A 22,706-nucleotide genomic window follows, 5' to 3' on the forward strand; every position below is an offset into this window, starting at 1 on the left:
TATAAACATTCAGTCAAAATTTCATGTCTCTACGGTCATTTGTTTTAGAGTTACACCAAAAACCAAATTCGATTTTCTCAAAAACAGATTTTGCGTAAAAATTCCCATTTTTCCTTAATTTTTCTTTTGTTTTTCACGTCGCTTGTGAAAACTACTGGGAAATTTTTACTTTTGACCCCCCAAAGTACCAACTAGATTCACTTTCCTATTAGAAAAGTTACTATTGAAGAAAATCCAAGCACTTTTACTGTCCTAAAACGTGATGACAGACACAAAAATTAAAAAAAAATTAAAAAAATAAATAAATAAATAAAAAAAAAAACACACATCATTGTAAAATCAATACATTCATCGCTTCGCTCAGAATCTAAAATGTAGAAAAAATAAATTTTTTTATTTATTTAAAAATATTACAAAAAATAAACTTATACTTTTACAACTCTTCAAGTAAATCCTTAAACATTTAAATACGTCTATGTAAATATTTGTAATACATCCAAAACCATTAAGCATTATTGATAACTGGTTTTAAATATTTGGCTACGTACTATTAATCATCGTAAATTCAAAATATCAAACATTCATATCTTATAGTTTTATATCAAATTTTAAGTGGAACATTTAATGGACTGACGTGTTTTTTTCGATCAACAGTAAATTTTAAGTAGTATTAGTAATAATTAATTATGGCTTATATTTAAGGTTTGGTAGTAAAATTATAAAGTAATATTATTTCTTACACCGATTTCAATGTAAAAAAGCGGGTAAGTGGATGTCGCTCTATTATACGGTAGGTTACAAGTGAGTCAATGTATAATGGATTGTATTAGACTTGAATTCATTGATAAAATATCATTGTATAAGAAAAACGATTTTTAGCGGAGACGGTTTGTCGGTCTGGATATTTTATATTGTTATTATTTATTATAGCCTGTAAATTGAATTATTATAATAATATTACTAGCGACCATCATCACAGCTTTGCCCGTGATTGGTTGTTTATTTTGTTTTCGGACGATGATATGTATAATTTTTTTTTTAATTTTATCGTTTAATGTGATCGGCAAGTGAATATAAAAAAACGGTTAATGAAAACGTATTGAAATGTTGCTAGCGGTATTAATGGTAAATTAATTTTTATAGCACTTCATTACCCGTAAAAAAATGCAAATCTTAAAAAAAATATGATTGTTCAACTACTTTTGGGTGTAACATGCTGCAGCCAGCATTAAGTGCAACTCAGCCACCCTGGTAGGCAATCCGACTACGTCGGATCGCGGACAAAGAGCAACTCTTTCACTAATCACCTTGGTAGGCAATTTTCAATAATTCGATTTGATACAAGCTTGTATTTGATCTGCCCAAAAAACCAATGGCAACCGATAGTAAATAAACACAAATAATTTCTACTGTTGACTGTAACCTATTGGAACTAATAATAAATAAAAATAAAATTTCCAATGTAAACTTCAATGTCCCTGTTTGAGCACCTCTTTAAGATGAGAATTTTGGCAAATCCATTCTTATTGCACGGTGAAAAAATGAGAAGAACCTCTATTCCAAATTTTAAGTTTGTACGTTGCGTAGTTATTGAGTAACGGCGATCAGTGACTAAGTAGTATTTTGATTTTATATGTATAGATAACCAATAGCGACCTTACAATAAACAAAAATATATTATTATTTAGTTTATTTTTTTCTGGACAGATGGCGCCGCTATTGTATTTTTTGACATCCAAATTTTATACTTCTCCGGTATAATATTTTCCTAAAATTGTATTACATAAGAACCTTCTCCTGAAAATTACGAACACAACAAAAAAATAATTAGTGAAATCGGTCTAGCCGTTCACGAGTGATGCGATGACCAATGGAAATAGGGATCCATTTTTATATATGTATATAGGTAGATTATTTTTTATTCGTTTCTATGGTGATAAACTGATAAACAAAGCGTTAGAAATTAAAATCAGGATTTTAGAGGCTTTTTCGTAATTTGTTGGTGGTTTTTCCCGTGGCATTAAATAACTATTGAGAAAATCAAAAAATGACCTCTTTAAAGTACCATCTTTCTCTAGTTTTCTAAAAGATAAAATACTTTATGCTGAAATCGAAGCACTCCTTCTGGTAGGAATTTTGTATACAAGATAAAAAAAATTAAATTAAAAAATTAAAAAATAAACACCATTGTAAAACCATTAGCTTCCTCTCTCCGCTCAGAATCTAAAAAAAATATTACCTATAATTTATTTATGTTGCATCATTAAATATTTATATAATATTTCACCGGCGATCTAAATTTTCAATATAACAATTTCCATTTTACGCTCCTTAAGCCAAGCGATTAACTACTAGGTACCTACATAGAGGCAAAATTACATTTTCACTACCCATTTATTATAAAATATTCATGATGAATATCATATTTTGCTTTAAATTAGTAAATAAGGGGGGAGGTGGTAGTTGATTTTGGTTGAAACAGTATGAATAGAGAAATACCTCTATAATTCAAATTACTTGAATATTTGGTATAAAGAAGATTATACATTTCTATATTCTATATCTTTGTACCTATCTTTAACCTATTAAAAACAGGGATAACACGTCGTTTACACTGGAATGTTGTTGTTTTGCCACACAAGCCGTGTATTTCTTATATTATATATTTATATAAAAATAAATTTTACTTTACTTTAGGGGACAAAGAAGTGAAGATTGGAGAGTATAACGGAGTGACGGGCACACTAGACTTGAGTGTCGGCGAAGAAGTGAAGTGGAGAGCCGGTGGCAAAGGACCACCTAAAGATCGGACTCTTACTATTTACGAAGACTCTCATGTTAACGTAGGCGTTTACATAGGACTTGCCGTTGCGGCGGTCGTTGGTATCGTCATTGCCACTGCGTTCCTCATTGTCAACATACGGTACAGAGATCAAAAGTAAGTGGTGTCTACGGCCTCTATATAAATTATAAATAAAACTTCATGAATAAACCGTACGCCACAATTAACTTACTCGGTATAAATTAATTTAACCTACAGCCATTGAAAAATGGAAAAATAATGTGTATAAAAGTTACCAAATGTGAAATATGTAACGAATACATTGGTACTGTAGATATAACTTAAATTCAATTATTTTAATATCAAAAATATATTTGGGATTTAGTAATTAGGTATTATTTTTAAACCCTTTGTGTTGAATTAAATAATTTATTTAAAATTATGCAAATGTCAATGTTATTAGTGAACAAAATATAATAAAATATAACAAATTACGCACGTAAATTAATGTTTTAAGATCCGAACAATATCAAAGAAGCACTAAAAAAATTCATTTACGAAAGCCATTATATAATTTTATTTTTAAATACTTAGCAAGTATAATTAATGTAAATATTCATTAAAAATTAAATTTTGCATGTATATAATTAATTTTTTTTTTTACTTCATAATATAATCCACAAGCTGTTACATATTACAAAATGAATAAGTGTAAATGATGACAGTCGTTATATGACTTGAGTAACGAGTTTAGGGACCTTCCGGTGAAAGAACTTAACAGTTGCTAAGAGTAATAATCTAAATTACTAAATAAAAAAAAAATTAATTGTTAGAATGATTATTTATACAATTACAATGTTACAACATGTTGGTTATTAAGTTAGTAGGCCCCGACTCCACCACCTTTTTAAGCTTATTCGTTAATTCAGGCTCCTATATTTACTGACGCAAGTCCTTTAATTATAGTGTATAAAATAAAATTAATAATTTGTCCACAAATAATAAACAGACAACACTCAACAGACCTTACTATTTTAAACAATTTTTTTTAAAATAAAATATTATATTTCCTTAATTTATTTATCAAAATATTAGCGAATATAATATATACTTACATTCAAAATTAATTGTTTATGTATCACATAATATAAAAAAAATATCTTTACATTATTAATTTATAAATATTAAAAACAAAATCGTGTATTGATGAATTTTAATATAATTAATTTAATTTTCTTGGTACTTGTAACGATTGTCGTACTATTACTATACTAATATTATTTACTAAATAGAGTTTAAGAATGATTATTTTATAATTTATTCTTTCCATAATCTATTTTATTTCAAATAAAACGTGGTACCTACTCTCTTCTTAAATCCTGATATTTCCTAATTGCGCGTGCAGCGTATTTTGAATATTTTTAATTTTTGCACTGCAATGTCTGTAATCCAAATTAATTTTATTATTTCAAGCCAGTAAATTATAAATTAATATAACTAATATTAATTTTATAGTTTTGAAACAATTATGCTGTAATTGAGTATTCTGTTAATGTTTTATAACGTACTTATGTCTAACCACGTAGGTGATAACAAAGGAAACAATTGCTTCAAACCACACAGTGATCCTTTCAATGGGGAACGACAGCAATTAAACTGCATATAGATCTATACTAAAATAATAGTCTTTTTTTTAATTGTATTTATTAAATTAATTTTTATTTCTTTTTGTGTAAAGAAACATCTTACAGGTGGTATGACACTACTTTTTTTTATTCATACGTTTATAATCTATTTTGAAACAAACGTTACAAACTCATATTCATTGAAGTAGGTATTTTATTAAACGGTACCTTTATAAAACTATATTCCACGAAAAAAACTGAAAAAAGCTATCGTTTAGACGTCATAACATGTTTAATAAAATATGTATGGCTCGTTATGAGAATAACTTGAAAAGCGACTTTAATTTGTATACACATTTCCATTGTGTAAGTTACCTATACAAAATGTTTAATGTAATTTTGTTTTTTAAAATTTCTGTCAACCTGTGTTTGTTGATGTTTGTACGAATAAAAGGACCAACATTAACTGTGTACGCGTGGAAATTATAATTATTGGCCAATTATCACCAGTACAACAATAGTACCTTCCTATATATTGCAGAATATATAGAGACGATAATTATTAATATTTATGTACATTATTATATTATGTTTACTAGTATAATTGTAATGCGCAATGCAATAATATTAACAGCTACAACACGCTTATCGCATGTTGCAGGTACATAAAAATGTCCAGCCCCCACTTGAACAATTTAATAATCATCGGAGCTATGTTGACGTACAGTAGTGTCATATTTCTGGGTCTCAACAGCCGGATGACCAGCATAAACATGTTTCCGTACATATGTGCGGCGCGGGCATGGTTGCTGATGGCCGGGTTTTCATTGGCATTCGGTGCGATGTTCTCGAAAACCTGGAGGGTGCATTCCATTTTTACGGACATCACCATCAACAAAAAGGTGAGCTCAGCCAAACTGTTCGGTGGAACCAAAAAAAATCTCATTTAAAAAATGATAACGAGTCGACGAGCGATTCGACTACCACATTTAAATAGTAGGAAGTGTCCAGGTATTTTATAAATTGTATAAAAAAATATAAAATTATACACAATATATAATTATGTGTTGAACAAATCGATGCGAAAAAAAAATGGTCGCTTTATTCTATTTATTCTTTTTTTGTTTAGTTGCCGCAGATCTCAATAGTCATTCAAAACGATACATTAGTTTTAGAAATATACTCTCAGCAACGCCAAACTTTTATAAAGTACTTTACGTTCTAAAGGCACAATAAAAATAAATCAAACACTAAAATCTTTAATGTTTTGATACATACTATGTAGATATAGAATAATTAAATATGTATATATTTTATTATTTTGTATATCAAAAACACGTGTTTCAAATTATTTAGGTACTAAACCAACACGAATTATTTGTAACGTTACAGATCGTAAAAGACACACAGCTTTTCCTCATGGTTGGCATATTGTTATGCATCGACTTAGGAATAATGTTCACGTGGCAGTTTTCAGATCCATTTTACAGGGAAACTAAACAAATGGAATCATACGTAAGTAAAAACTTGAAGCATGGCAGCGAATATTAAAATATATCGACCTCATGTATACAATGACATAACCTAGGTACTGTTTTCCTTCATAATCCCGAGCCTTAAAACTACCTACGAATATCTTTCACACTAAACATAGAAATACCTACATAAACGTAAATTTTACATTTATATACGTAACAGTTTAGTGTTTAAACTTCAGTATATTATCTAACTACTTGACATATTCAAATATTTTAGACTTAAAAGTTTAATTTCTATTCAAATATTATAAACTGACCATTAAATTACAAACGAAGTTAGATGAGGGTGCGTATATAATATTAACGTGGCATAGCCGCATAGGTACATATAGTAACACGTTCTAGTAATCAGTTATAGTATATAAGTTTAATATTAAATTCAAATTGTAGACAAATAGAAGAGCAAATTAAATTGTGTTTGGAAACCATCAAGTAAATTAGGTACACAATGATTATAATTTCAATATTATTCAAATTGCTGTTTTTTTGTTTTTATTATTATGTGTTTAATAAACAATCTCTATTTATATCATGAACAAAACTTATTTAAAAATACTACATTTTATATTTCTAATAATGTAGATGAAATAAGCTTTACGTTAATCTAATATATCAACTTGAAGAAACATACAATTATTTTTGGTAATAAACTTTAAAATTTAAAACAACATTTCTCACAATAAATTGAACAACCTTTTTAAGTCAATAGTTTAACTATTTTTTTTAGTCTGGTTTGATAGAAATTTTCCCAAAAAAAAGAAAGATATTTCTATCAAATAGTTTTTAAAAATATCTTAGAATTACCTTTGAATTTATGAATAATGTGTGAATGTGAATTATAATTTTAATCAAAAGAATATTTATTTAATTACTTAAACTATAACTAAAAAGTACATAAATAATAAGTTAAAAAAAAATTGTTCCTAGAAAAAAAATAAACAACCACCAAAAACGACATTGTAAAATATTTAAAACAGCAGTTGATGAAAAAAATAAAAATAATTACATAAATATATTTTTAAAAACAACAAGGAACAAGAAAAAAAAGGTTGTAAATGAATCCTTTGTACTGTTTTAAAATTAAAAGCACACTTGGTTAGTTCTGCCATAGTGGGTACGTGTTTGTACTTTGTTGTTAACCTCGGGTTGTATAGTCTCCAGAATAATATATAATGGGTGTGGTGTTGCAAACGATCCAAAAAACATTTTCACAGGGTAACTTTAGCAAAACTCATGGTCTTTCGTGTTCACGCTTGATCCGATTATTCAGAGGTCACGAAAACACAAAAAGTACCATAAGGAATAGCCTGGGTGCCACTAATAAGTGTATACAAATAATGTTATTATAATAATTCGTGACATATCTTTCTTTCTTTTTTCCATACGATGTAAATATTTAAGATATTATTAATTTATTTTGCAGCTACAATTTATACTTTGAATGAAATGATGATTGTGAATTGTAATTCATAAACTAATATAATTATTATTTGTCTTGTGCGGTTGAGGCGGTGCAAACATATATGACCCAACTATATGGTAGTTAAATATAATTTATAAATCAAAGACCGAACGTGTGTATCCACGCTATTATTCTAATATAAAAACACGTTTCATGTATTTCACCTTTTTTTTCCCATTTAAACTATTTAACTCAGCTGAAAAAGTGTAAAATAATAATAATAATAATAATAAAAGGCATTATTGAAATATTTACTCGGGTGCCTATCACCGTTATTTTATTATTACATAATATTTTATACATTCAAACGTTGTGTTCTCTACAGCCGCACCCGCACAGTGACGACATTGTGATCATCCCGTGTAACGAGTACTGTCAGAGCGATCACATGACCGTATTTCTTGCCATCATATACGTCTACAAGGGTTCACTAATGGTACGTGAACGTTTTTTTCTTTCTTATTGTTTTTTTTTTTTTTTTTTACCGTAGGCGAGATACGGTGAAAAGTATAAAACTTACCGTGGTACATTTTTGTGTGCTCGCGTTTTAGGTCTTTGGAGCTTTTCTAGCTTGGGAAACCCGACACGTGAGTATACCCGCGTTAAACGACTCGAAGTACGTGGGCATGAGCGTGTATAACGTGGTATTGATGTGCGTCGCCGGTGCGGCAATTTCTTTCGTCCTGAGCGACCAACAGGACGCGTCTTTCATCATCATATCAGTGTTTATATTGTTTTGTTCCACTGCCACGCTTTTCCTGGTGTTCATACCGAAAGTGAGTACCAGACATATTATGAGAATGTCACTGTAACCATTCCCGTTCCTATTTTCACTGTATGTATGTATTGTACATGTACAGGTACAACGCTGAAAATTATCACATTAAAAATCTAGTTTTAAATAATTAGAAACAGCTTGATATTTCTATAATTTGATGTTTTACAATCGTCTTACGAATGTAAAAAAAATACGTATTTCATTCAATTTATCAATCTATTGAATTCTCTGAAATTAAATTAAAATAATTTGAATTACTCAATATGCCATATACCCAAAATTGAATCTATCTAGAATAGAACTACCTACTCTTTCTAAAATTATTATTTTTATACAGATTGTAGAGTTAAAAAGGAATCCACAAGGAGTAGATAAACGAATACGAGCTACTTTAAGGCCAATGTCTAAGACTTACAAGGATGTTTGTGACACAGAAGAACAAATTCGAGCACAAAAAAATAAAAACCAACAATACAGACAGCAAATACTGGACGTGGATCGAGAAATCGATGCGATGGTATTAAAGATAGATACGTTCCGGGCTCTCAAGTTATCAGAAATCAGTTAGTTTAAGATTATTAAAAATAACTATTAGAATTTATTTTTACATAAATATGACTTTGTCGAAATATGATTGATTTCTATATACATATAATTACAGAACTGAAAAAAATATCTGAAGAGAAACAGACTAAAGTCGATGTTATACAAGAAGAAGATTCAAATGGTGTTATAGAAGTACTTGCAGTGCCCGAACAGTTTTCTCCAGAAAAGTAATATTTTTTGTAATATTTAACGCTTTCACCTAATAATCTTTGTTAAACCCTAAAAAATAACTTTGCCTGAAACACGTTAAGTATAATGCAACCGTTTAGTTACACCTGTATGAAATATTTTTTTAGATTCGTGATATAATATAACTTAGGTACGGTTTTACTTTTATTATTTATTGAAAACATTTATGAATGGATTATTTATTTTCCATGCTCATTCAACAATTTAATTAAGTGAAATATTTTTTTTAATTATATTATTATCATCAAAATAATTACGAGGACATAATTACTTGTTATTAGAACAACTACGGGCATGGACGATTTGAAAAAGAAGTATCACCCGTTGGCCGTTAGTGACAAAAGATTCTTTATTTTATTGGATTTTCGATTTTTTTAATTTTTTAAATACTTAATAAAAATATAGTGAGGCTTTAACTTATTAAATTCCAATTAAAATTTGAAAGCAAATATCGCTATTTTCAAACAATATCAACAATTAGTGATTTTTTATTTCAGAAAAACTTGTCAAAGGCATACCAGGATCCCATCTATTTCTATCGAACCGGCCAAACCACCAGACGAACCTGTGAGCTTCACGCCGTCTCCTACACGAGTATGTATTATAACATTTTGCTCCAAGCTAGAACTTTTTATTGTTCACTTTTTTAAAAAGAAAAATGTAAAAATATTACACAGAAATAAAGGTTATTTGTTTTGTTTTTTGCTAACTTTGTTTTGACATTATTTATATTGTCTCTTTAAGAGAAATTGTCAGGACCGGAATATTAAAATGAATTTTCATTCTAAATGAAAAATAATGTAACTTTTCGAAAATTACGAAAGCGTTTTTAAATAATACTTGAATAATAAAAAGTATTTTCCTCTCTATTGATCCGTTTATTACAAAAATTTCATATCCAGTAAATAAACTATATTATTATTATTACATCCCACTAGGTCAAAGCCGAAATCATTTTTTTCTAAAAATTGTTTCAACTTAATATTAACTTGTAATAGAAACATTTCGTGTGGTTAATTATGTACCTAATTATAAAAGCGAAAGTTCTCAGTTAAGTGTAACTGGATTTTTTTCGCTTCGGTAAAATTACAAGGGACATCCATACAGCCATAAAATTATAAAATAAAATAAAAATAAAATAAATATTTTCAGAATATTCTTTTCTTATTCAGGAATTGTTTGATTAAAATACATGTCCAAAATAAATAATAATAGTATCAAGAATTTTATTTTTTTTTTTTTTTTTTGAACGGCTACATAATATTATTTTTTTTTTTGGAAATATTGTTCAGATGACGCGGAATGTGAAAAGTAAATGTGTTGTAGATTTGACTTTCTAAAAATAGATATGATGGAAAAGGCTACTGGAAAACTTGTTTGTAATATATTTTGTCGTGCCTTTTCACAGTCGTGTGGCACAGGCCATCAGAGGCGGGCCAGTGGTAGTGTAACGACGCCACAACACCAGTCGGCCGCCGCTGCGTCCCACACGGCGGCGGCCAATTGTGCACACAGGCGGCCGTCGATGCCGCAGACCAAGAGGACGTGCCAACAACCCACGTTCGTGCACCAGGACGAGCTGTGGCTGACGCAAACGCAACGACACGCGAACCGGTCACCGCCGCCCGTCACCAGAGGATTGCTCAACAATAATGCGGATTCGCCGACCGACGACGGTAACCACGGCGTCGACAATTTATGATTTATTAACATTATAGACCCATCCACCTCCCATAACGAGCACCGTGACATACACCCCGAGGATTGTCAGATTGTCACTATCTAGTGACGATTCAAAAGTCCTGTTATCCCATATTAGGCCATAGGGATTTATAGGCGTAAGTGATAGATCGCATACAAGTCCAACGGTCATCGTTATAAGCTGGTGAATCACCTCAGTGGCTCCACCGACACATTAAAAGTTTGTTTTCATTTGCAGAAGAGGGAAACATTGAAAATCGGTTTTGTTTTCCATCGGAAACTCGTGTACTCAACTACCGTGTCCGACTGTCGATGTAGGTCATAAGTCATAACCAATGAAACCAACACCAAATTATCTGTTTCAGTATTTTCCACATATAATTAATAGTTATTTGTTTGTAACAATAATATTTCGACTAATTAAATGGTTTTTTGTTGAAACATTTCAAGTTAAGTGCCAAAAGTTGGTATCTCAATCTAAAATTAATGCAGACAAAATATTTTCATAGACTCGGAACAGTAGAATCGAAACCATTCGTATCAGATCTGTTACTTATTGATTGTAGTAACATAGCGTTTAATATTTCTTCTATCTTTTATAATTCAACTTATGAAGTATAATTTAAATTTAAATTTTTAATTTTTAATTTCTATTTTGGTTATTGTAAATAATATTCTTTATCCTGCATAAAACTAGTGGCAGAACACTGATATTGTTTTACCTTTAGTTCTGATAAAACTATAGATAGTATTCTAATATTATTTGAGATGAAAAATCGATTTAGAGGTGAACTGAGAAAAAGAAAGTTTAAATTGTTTCACTTTTTTTTGTATACGTTATTTTTTTTTAGTTATGTGGTTTTTGTCATTTTTATGGAAGAATGACATTTTTGTGTAAGATGAAAAAAAAACTATTAATTTGACTCAATGTCTCAGTATTTACATATTTTATCATTCAAACCAAAAACCAAAAGCGAATAAAAAAAAAACACTATAGTTCGTACATATTTTGTCTTGGAGCAATAAAGCCGCTACATATTGTGTACAAGTATAAACTTTCCCATATAATTAGATATTCATTAAATATCTTGTGAAAAATTGTGGTGAATTTTCAAACAAAATTGTTACTTATTAGTGTCTTGTTAGGAAGGCATTGGAGTTTTAAAGGTTGTAGATAATTATCTATATAATATTATAATATAACATAACTATATACATGATAATAGGTACCTTTATCAATATCAATTTATTTAATTTTTTTTTTTAACAACCAATACCTACTACTTATGTAGTTATGTGTACGGTATGTTATGACCCATGATGCAATTTGTTTTTGGTCAAGTTCTAAAATTTAGTTCATATATATTACTAATATATGAAAAACGCAGGCAAGTGGGTTAGGTCATAACATTATCGTTATTCTTCGTTTAAAAATCTATAATTCAAACTTAATATTACTATTAAAGAAAACTGTGTAAGAATATTTTTTAGATTTTTTGGTTACAATATTAAATACTTTTGAGAAACCATGTTTTAAATTCTCAATTCTTAACTATACAAATTGAACATTGGAGAATTCATATGGCCATTAATGAGGTAATGAACAAATTATATGTACATCCACCAATTCCAGTGTAAGCAAGTACAAATGTATTCAACAGTCTCATATTTGTATGGTTTCAATAGAAAATAGAATTTAAAAGCTAGGTTTAATTTAAAGAAACGATTTTGGACTCTTTTATATGATTTACATTCTAATTTATTATGTGGGCTCCAGATGGGCCATATTCTGAAATAAACCAAACTAGAGTTTATTAAAGCGCTTTAAGATATCTAAGGTCTGTAAACTCGGAGGAATGACGTTTGATAATACCTAATGATTTTGAAGATTTCTTCATGATAGATTCCATGTGTTCACGAAAACTTAAATCATGTGACAATATAATGACGAGGTCTTTAACAGATAAAGTATATCGTTATTGATAGTTAAAAACTTATATTAGTTAAGTTGTATTAGATATTCTATAAAAACTCATCGAATGACTTTTAGATATGTTTAAACTCTTTCCCTAACATTGACACAATTTAATCAACATTTAAAGTCAATTATGTATAGTTATACAAGCATTGATAGAAGATACTCGATCAAATGATTTTAGGTCATCGGCAAATACTAATATTTGACTATTTTTAAAAATAGGTGAGATGTTAATATTAGTTAACTGTTGATGGTTAGTTAAGTAAGAGTGCAACCATGATAATAGTGGATCAACACACATATTATTGAATATTTGTATTAACATTTTTTTTTTAAACTGTTTTTTTTTTGTTCATCAGAGGACGACAGTTCATCGTCGCTGACCACGGCCAGTTCCATGCACCGTTCAGTGTCCGAAAAAAGCGGATCTTGCGGTGGTGGCGCGTCATCATCGTCCACCCGGAACCGGGGCCCGGGGCTCAGACGGCCTTCGGCGCCGCACATGCACAGCACGCCTAACGTGTACCATGGCCGGAGGCGCGAGTCTGGAGGCTCGACGGGTGGAGGATCGCCGACAAACGCGCCAGGTTTGCCACCGACACTTGGCGGCGCTGGCATGTCCCGGGTGAACACGTTGTCGGAAGGCGAGCTGCTTGACGTGGCCATTCTGCCAATATTCCAAAAGCTTTTGACCGAGAGGCGAGCGCACGACTCGTTGACGTCAACATCGCAGCACCACCGCAACCAACACAACGCTCACACACAGCAGCATCCACAGCACCACCACAACAGGGCGTCGATCGCGTCGTGTCCCAACATTGCGGTCAAGTGCGACATCGTCGAGTACCTCTAATTGGCACGCGTTTTGTCTTTGCCAGTGCCATAGCTGCCAAACGGATTTGAAGAGTACGATGACGTAGGTGGGTCAATAATATAATGTAATCTAATACAACTATGCATATGAAAGCCAAATACCACTCACTTATCGCTATTTCTCAAAAATGACCAAACGTGTGACCTTAAATTTGGATTTTTGGTTTCTCTAACAGTCTAGATCACTAGATGTGCAATAAGATTTTATCAAAACAGCCCAAATAGGTAACTGTGTTAAAAATCTGTGCAGTTTTAACAGAGTTTAAGAAAGGGGAAATTCACTTCCATTTAATACAACGCAGTGAAAAATCAACGAGTTATGCAGTATAAATGTGAAATGAGTTTTTTAGTAACAGATAATCTCAGAAACTATGAATTCGAACAGAGTTTATTTAAATTTAAAGAATACATTACGGAGCAGTATTTATTGTTAAAAGCATACTTGTATAGACCATATTGTCGTCATCTGGGGGAACACCCATATGTTGTCAGGGCAACCAACTTGTAAGGGCTGTGCACTTGTCAGGGCTACACATTTGTATTTTGTCAGGGCAGCTAACTTGTCAGGGCTACACCCGTAACTTGTGAGGGATAAAACTTGTCATGGCTACAAGCTTGTCACGGCTGCATACCTTGTAACTTGTCAGGGCTACAAGCTTGTTACTTGTCGGGGCTACACGTGTAACTTGAGAAGGATAAAACTTGTCAGGTCTAAGAATTTGTAAGGGCTGTGTACTTGGCATGGCTACACATTTGTAATTTGTCATGTCAACAAAGTTGTCAGGGCTGCATACTTTTGTAACTTGTCAGGGCTACAAAATTGTAAGGTATGCATACTTTGTAACTTGTCAGGGCTACACATTTGTATTTTACACTACAGGGCTACACTACTCTTAAAGTGTTTTTCTTAAATATGAAATGACATATGTCATAAATAAGTAGGTACCTATAACCATCAACTTTGGTCACCATTAACATAATGCGATATATGATGCAATATTTATAATTTTTAATAATGTTTCACATGTCTCTCAAAAAAAGGTAAAACTTTATTGGTCGGGGAGAAAAGAATAGATTTACGATGACGTACTTTTAGTCTATTGTGTAAGTTTACACTACACTTTATAAAATATTCACGCGATTGCTATTGAACACTGCGGCCATCTCTGCTGTCTTGACAATTTTTATTTATGTACCTAGGTACCTTCCTGTTACGTACACCTTCATCAAAATTTGCTTCGATCAACGGTACCTATTAATAATATAATACATAAAACTCATTTTCCATAAATATATAATATGTGATATCACAATGCCTTTAAGTCACGTAAGGCGAGCATAAAATCCTGTTTATTATTAATATAATTTAACACATCTAACGGTATATATACCTAATATAATGAATAAAACTTTGTGTACGTATAATCTTCTAGGCCTATAAAAATGCAGATAGGCTTATATAGTATAATTAATTTGAAATAAATAATAAGTTACTATAATATACAGGGTGGGCCACGGGAATAGGGACACAAATAGACGGGTTTTTCTCAACGTTGAATGTGAGTATGAACGTCTAGATAAGCTCATTCAATCCGTCAGATAATGCCGTTTCGTTGTCACTATGGAGCAGTGGAATGTCGTTCACCATGTGTTTGCGTACGACGCGTTTGTGAAAAATAATGAATCGTTAGTTAAGGTGCAGCGCGCATTCAGACGGTAAGACTCCGTATTTTCGGGAGTTGTTACAGGACGTTTGGGACCATTTCGTTTTTTTGTATTATTAACTGTCCCCGTTTGAAAACTATCTACCCACCTCATAATTGTTTTCTCATTGAGACGTCCGACGCTGAAGTGAAGTCTGAATGTGCGCTGCACCTTAACTACCGATGCATTGTTTTTCACAAACGCGTCGTACGCAAACACAACTATACTCCACTGCGCCATAATGACAACGAAATGGCATTATCTGACGGATCGAATGAGCTAATCTAAGCATTCCTACTCACATTCAACGTTGAAAAAAACCTGTCTATTTTAGTCCCTATTCCCGCGGCCCACCCTGTATATTATAGTTCAAAATGTATGTTTTTTTCAATTACGATGATATTAATATTATACATCTTTCCACATAATAATTGTATTAATATTGCAGCATAAAAAAGGTATAACCAAATAAGAACCTACATCAAAAACTCTAAAAATCAATATTAGTGTGTGGAGGCAACCTGAGTTAAGGCAGCCATGCAGTTCGACGGCGTATATGTGATTGTCAGGTATTGCCCGCTCACGAATTATGTTAGCGTATGGTAATTGTCGTGCGATAGTAGTGGACTGTAATAGGAAAATGGAGAATGGGTGACGAAAAATGAAAGTGAGAAATAACAATGTCGTTGAATTTCTGTATAAAAATTATCAAATAAATATGACGTATATTAACCGTTGCTACAGGAAAAAAACGCTTAAATACTATGTTAGTAGTAGGTGGGGGTCGACCACAAGCGATCGCCAATACAACGGGACAAAAATGACAAATAATAAACTTATAAAAATAATAATTCAATGGTCGAGTAAACAATAATAATAATAATAAAAGGTGGATGATAATAAAATGTGATTGCGTAGACGGTACGACCTGATACGGAGTAGCTGGACAATCTGCGTCGGTGGTGAACAGCTGATCCGCGTTCGGTGGTCGACGCGTGCGTGCGTAGGCTGTCGTTGGACGACGGCCAATAATGACTGCGCGTGCGGGTAACAACGGCGGTTACGACACTACGCGTGCGGGCGCCGGGGCGCGTGCGAATATTTTGACTTTAAAACAAACTGAAGCGAGGACGAAATGGATACGACGTGGTTTGACAAATATCTTATACCCAAAATGATACGCGGTCACGGCGAGGGCGTGACACGGGAAAGTGCGAGGTGCTCGGACGACTTAGTAGGTACACGTACCAGTCGGAACGACCAACCACGTGGCGCGAGGGGCTACGGGCGGCTGAGCGAAGCTTAACGAAGCTGAACGGTTTAGCGAGGTGCTCGACGCTGTCGTAACGATTGACAACGAACGTGAGCACTATACTGGTGAGCAAAAACGGCTCGGACGGGCACGGAATCATAAAACGGATATTGACGGCGACGGCGCACCGGTTCGCACATATACCGGACACACAGACGACAAAAACGAGCGATATATTTTGTCAAGACGGCTGAGGACCGGCGACTTTTTGACTTGCGACAGCGACTGCGATTTGCGACTGCGACTGAAAGGTACTGCGTCGGACTAGCATGCGGCGGGGAAGAGACCGCCGGCGGTACACAGATAACGGAACGGTCGCGCGTTGAACATTATCCGCGACGATAACGTTAGGGTAAAGTCCAAACTGGCATACGCACCGAACAATTAGTTTTTAAACCTGGGAGTTTAAAAACTGGTAAAATAAGTTTATACTATTCTAGATAGTATATTGAAAACCACTGTGTGACGGGGAGTATAAGACCATTCCCTCGGGGGTTTTTACACCTTTAGCCATAATTCTCGAGGGCGGCTCCTTCACGCCTTTGTGACGCGGTCGCATCCCTCCGACGGGTTAAGTTCAGGGCGCCCTGGCGCCATGCTGACGTTCCCCCGCCGGCTACTCCCGTACGGGGTAGATCGGTGGGTCTCGCTGATCCGCGTCGGCGAGCGCTGGATTCGACCCAGGCAAATTCCTCCCCTTCTACTAAGGCGCTACTCCCGACAGCCCCCGCGAGGCCATCCACATATGTCGCGGACGCGCGGCCGGCGAGCGCGAGCACGCGAGGTACACGCGCACGTCGGCCGGACGCACGCCACACAGCTCGACGGGCACTGTTACCGTTCGGGCGTTAGCTAAGTCGGGTTTCCAGTGGGGCTATCCTCGTCGCCCGCGAGATGAGATTGAAGGATCCGTTATCCAGAGTACTCACAACGACTCTTTTCCCACTAGCATCGGCGTCGGGGCAGTTGTTTACGCTGTCGCGACGCGACTTTTTATGAGTGGTACGGTTTTACTTTGCCGGGTGCCGTGTCCGTACCGAATGCTCGGGTTTTGATTGCTTGACGGAGGGTGTCCCCCAGTCGGACTTCCACCTTGCACGTGTTCGCACACGAGTTGGTCGGGCCCGTGTGCTCTCAGTCGGGTTCGTGCTAGAAGCGCCAGCGCGCCGACGGAGGTCCGCGTCTGCTTCCCTCGTCGTGCTCTGGCGCCTCTCGCCCAAGCTCACTGGTTTGTCGCAGGTGGTATAGTTCCCCCCACTTGGGTAGATGGTTCCCGTGCGAAAAAGGAAGGTGCCCTTCATCACCTCGGTCATCGTTATACGAGGACCCACGTCGGGGTCTTTTGACGTGCCTATCAGGTCTCCCTATCCTCAGTGCGTTGATACGCCCGGAACACGGTTATTGGTTTTTCCCGTGAGTCCGCGCTCAGCGTTTCGGTCCGCTCCGATCGCTTGCACCTTAAGCACGGATCTTTTTCGTAGCTGACGGTCGGGCAGTCGTATGTGTAAGCAGATGCTCTGCGATCCTTGAGGACCTGCATTTGGCAAGCTGCCCATCTCTAGATAGTATATATATCTAGATAGTATTCTAGATAGTATATACCAATATGCCATCATACATAGATATAACTATACCTAACTTAACGTCCAACAAATGGCATTTTATTATCCACAATCCACGTGATCGACATGTTTTCCAAACTATATGGTTTTGATTCCTTTCAATTAATCAATGCATTAAAACCAAAAATTAAAAATGAATGTCAATAGAATGGGTGGAAATGGAGTCAAATTGGAAATTTTGTATTTGCGCTTTCTCAGTGGAAAATATCAAAGAAAATTTTGAGTATATATTGTAATTTGTAATACACTAATATAATTAATATACTCAATGATAATAGCTCAAATTCGAAGTAAATATTATTTAGGTAGGTATTCTGTATTCATTTTTAATTATAAAAAATGGGAACCATCCGCACTCTGCAGTAGTAGGTATAAACTATAATCTATAAGGAATAATATCTGTAAAACATTACACATATTATTTCCACCTACACTCGACGAATAAACTTGAAACAAAACAAAAATGTTGGACTATACTATATTATAACTTGTAACTTATAACGGGTTGGTATATGATATTACGTCGAGTGTGTCTTAAGTGTTTTTTTTAGTTCCTGCAGTATATCCATATTGTTATAAACCCATTTCATTAGTAATATAAGTATTTGTAATATAAGCATTTCTTTGACATATATATGTAACCATGTATCCGCCGTAGGAACGAGCACGGCCGGCGTATATGGCATTCTGCTGCATGGGCACTTTTCAGCCACAGCGGGCCCGCCCGACCGCGCTCGTCCCCAAGGCGAGTCAGTCGTTGTCAGTCCAACAGAACCTCTACAAATCCGTGTATTTTTGTCTTAACATAGTGTTCAAATAATAAAATAATAAAATATTCCCCATCGACCACCACATCATCATTTCATAGATTCATAATAGTAATAAATGTATGATTATTATTTTCAGAAGACAAATCACACATTACGGGACCAAGAAACGACGACGTTCCAACGCCACGCACGCTCGAGGCCGTTTAAATCGTATTATAATTATTAATTAATATTGTTGTTTTTTTTTCTATTCTATTTTTGTTTTGTGTTTTATGTAAATTACATTTTTAGAGAGAAAAAACATAAAGTAAACGAGTTCTATCGATGTAGATACGAGAAAAAATGTTATGTAGTTCCTTAGTTTCGTTATTTACATTATGATATTGTTTTTGTCAATTAAATAAATTAAATTGTTTTCTCGTGTTATTTAGCCATAATGTATATTATTATTATTATATGTATATTGTTTTATATAAAAGTGTATGCGTGCAGATTGAATGGATAAAATAATATTCGTATCAGAATGAAAAAGCAATTTTAGGACAATCTTATAATACTACTACTACTATTACTACCTATTTTTTTTGTTTTTTTTTTATCTTTGAATCAACGGACCGAAATAAATTCTTTAATAAACCATGAAATCATACAATAATTACAAGACTTGCGTCTAAACTTCGTCAATACGGATTCATGAATTACGTCTAAATAATCATGATAATTAAAAACAAATATATAGGTTTCATCTAAATTATCAAACTATCGTAATAGCGATCGCTTACAGTTTTTCTTTAACAAAAATAACAACGTTACCTACATGTCTATGCATTGCACCAGAAAACTATTGTTCACTTCTCAGACCAGTGAGCACAGTGACGTACGCAGTGGCAGGGTTCTAGAATTCTGACCCCCCCCCCCCCTGAAATTTCTTCCTTTTACAAAAATATTTTACTTACCACAATTTTAATATACAGAGACTGACAGAGGCGATCAATTGTTGGTAATTTTTAATAGATATAAAATAAATTGTTAAATATTACAAAGACATCGATAATCATAGTTGCAGTTTTTTGCCTGACATTGTCTTCCATAATCGTCGTATGGTATATCATCATGTACCATCGTCCGTCGATTAATACCAATTTTATTTCGACCCGAAAAGGCTCTTTAGATGACCAGGTTAAATGCTCGAGTATTCTAAATGTAGACTAAATTTGAGACTAACTATAATTTGCTATCACAAATTATATAAAAATGGTTTAGAAAAAAATAATGTAAATTATTTACTCAGGTAAAACCCTAACCGAACTTATATCCTGTGTCGCTACTGGGCGTGCAGCCTATTGTCTAAGTTGTCTCATACTAAGGGCGATGATAATGCCTCTATCACTCCTCTTCCTTCTTAGCCTTATCATGATATATGATATGTACTATTCTATAGTCTATTCCACGAGAGATCATGCCGGTTCTGCGCATGCAGAATGAGCCCGTCGTCCACGGCGAGCCGTCGTATCCCCTTCATGCGTCTACATTTTACCGACGACGAACGCCCAAGTGCTGCTGCCGCCGGCGAACGCCAAATGTTAAGAAATTGGTGGGGGATGCGCAGCGCCGACGAAATTTCGTTTTCCCGCGGCATGATCTCTCGTGGAACAGACTATACTATATCCCATTTTCCTCGAATTTGCATTATATCATTATGATGGTGATAGTTGTATCAAGCGGGACGTCCTCACCTACTGTTGCCCTCACTGGCCTCAAAGACATTAAGTCCCTTTCTCACATCTGAAAAGGTAAGTTAGTGAGTAAGTTGTGAGGGATAAAACTTGTGAGAGCTACAAGCTTGTTATTTGTCAGGCTAACAAACTTGTCAGGTATATGTACTTATCACTTGTCAGGGCTACACCCGTAAGTTGTGAGGGATACAACTCGTCAGGACTACAAGCTTATAATTTGACAGGGTACCAAACTTTGTCAGGGCTACATGCTTGTAATTTGTCAGGGCTCCAAACTTGTCACAGCTGCATACTCTGTAACTTGTCAGGGCTACACATTTGTAATTTGTCGTGGCAACAAAGTTGTCAGGGCTGCATACTTTGTAACTTGTCGGGGCTACAAGCTTGTAAGGGCTATGTACTTGTCAGGGCTGCACATTTTGTAATTTGTCAGGGCAACAAAAATTGTCACGGTTGCATACTTTGTAACTTGTCGGGGCTACTAACTTGTCAGGGCTACACCTGTAACTTGCTTGGGATAGAACTTGTCGGGGCTATGCACTTACTTGTTTAGGCTAAATACTTGTAAGGCCAACATTGCTCGTCACTTGTCAGGGCTGCACATAACTTGTGAGGGTTATAAGGTTATAATTTGTCGGAGTTGCATACTTTGTACCTTGTCAGGTCTACATGCTTGTAATTCGTCAGGGCGACAAACTTGTTAGGGCTACAAGCTTGTTATTTGTCAGGTTAACATACTTGTCAGGTATATTTACTTATAACTTGTCAGGGCTACAAGGTTGTCAGGGCTACACATTTTGTAATTTGTCAGGGCAACAAAATTGTCAGGGCTCCAAACTTGTAAGGGTTGCATACTTTGTAACTTGTCAGGCAAAAAAAGTTGTCAGGGCTGCATACTTTTGTAACTTGTCAGGGCTACAAGATTGTCAGGGATGCATACTTTGTAATTTGGCAGGGCTACACATTTGTAATTTGTCAGGGCACCAAAATTGTCAGGGCTACAACCTTGTAATTCGTCAGGGCTACAAGCATGTTACTTGTCAGGGCTCTGCATTTTTTTGTCAGGGCAACTAACTTGTCAGGGCTACACCTGTAACTTGCTTGGGATAAAACTTGTTGGGGCTATGCACTTACTTGTTTAGGCTAAATACTTGTAAGGCCAACATTGCTCGTCACTTGTCAGGGCTGCACATAACTTGTGAGGGTTATAAGGTTATAATTTGTCGGAGATGCATACTTTGTACCTTGTCAGGTCTACATGCTTGTAATTCGTCAGGACTACAAGCTTGTCACGGTTGCATACTTTTGTACCTTGTCAGGGCACCAAACTTGTCAGGTCTACACATTTGTAATTTGTCAGGGCAACAAACTTGTCAGGGCTACATTATTGTAATTCGTCAGGGCAACAAACATGTCAGGGCTACAAGCTTGTAAGGACAATGTCCATATAAGGGCTACATATTTGTAACTTATCAGGGCCGCATGATATAATTTGTCGGGGCAATTAACTTCTCAGGGTAACACATTTGGCAAGAATACACATCTACCTTGCGAAGGATAAAACTTGTCAGGGCAACAAACTTTTCACGGTTGTATACTTTGTAACTTGTCAGGGCTACAAACTTGTCGGGGCTACATCATTCTAATTTGTCAGGGCAACAAACTTGTCAGGGCTACACATTTGTAATTTGTCAGGGCTACACGCTTGTCAGGGCTACACATTTGTAATTTGTCATGTCAACAAAGTTGTCAGGGCTGCATACTTTTGTAACTTGTCAGGGCTACAAAATTGTAAGGTATGCATACTTTGTAACTTGTCAGGGCTACACATTTGTATTTTACACTACAGGGCTACACTACTCTTAAAGTGTTTTTCTTAAATATGAAATGACATATGTCATAAATAAGTAGGTACCTATAACCATCAACTTTGGTCACCATTAACATAATGCGATATATGATGCAATATTTATAATTTTTAATAATGTTTCACATGTCTCTCAAAAAAAGGTAAAACTTTATTGGTCGGG

At 34.5% G+C, this 22,706-nt stretch overlaps 1 protein-coding gene across 2 annotated transcripts in view; it reads left to right on the plus strand.

The window, feature by feature from the left end:
* LOC132949634 (gamma-aminobutyric acid type B receptor subunit 2) overlaps nt 1-19,518 on the plus strand; it is a 297,294-nt gene extending 277,776 nt beyond the window's left edge. For both annotated transcript variants that reach the window (XM_061020617.1, XM_061020616.1), the window contains 11 exons: nt 2,698-2,938; nt 5,069-5,309; nt 5,800-5,922; nt 7,733-7,843; nt 7,959-8,183; nt 8,523-8,748; nt 8,847-8,958; nt 9,478-9,574; nt 10,389-10,656; nt 13,019-13,579; nt 19,077-19,518. In XM_061020617.1, coding sequence (XP_060876600.1) covers nt 2,698-2,938; nt 5,069-5,309; nt 5,800-5,922; nt 7,733-7,843; nt 7,959-8,183; nt 8,523-8,748; nt 8,847-8,958; nt 9,478-9,574; nt 10,389-10,656; nt 13,019-13,512 — 2,138 coding nt within the window. In that variant the 3' untranslated portion in view covers nt 13,513-13,579; nt 19,077-19,518. The remainder of the gene's footprint in view (nt 1-2,697; nt 2,939-5,068; nt 5,310-5,799; nt 5,923-7,732; nt 7,844-7,958; nt 8,184-8,522; nt 8,749-8,846; nt 8,959-9,477; nt 9,575-10,388; nt 10,657-13,018; nt 13,580-19,076) is intronic.
* Nucleotides 19,519-22,706: the final 3,188 nt, after the last annotated feature.

The sequence above is a fragment of the Metopolophium dirhodum genome, chromosome 7 (assembly GCF_019925205.1).
Source record: "Metopolophium dirhodum isolate CAU chromosome 7, ASM1992520v1, whole genome shotgun sequence".
NCBI lineage: Eukaryota > Metazoa > Arthropoda > Insecta > Hemiptera > Aphididae > Metopolophium > Metopolophium dirhodum.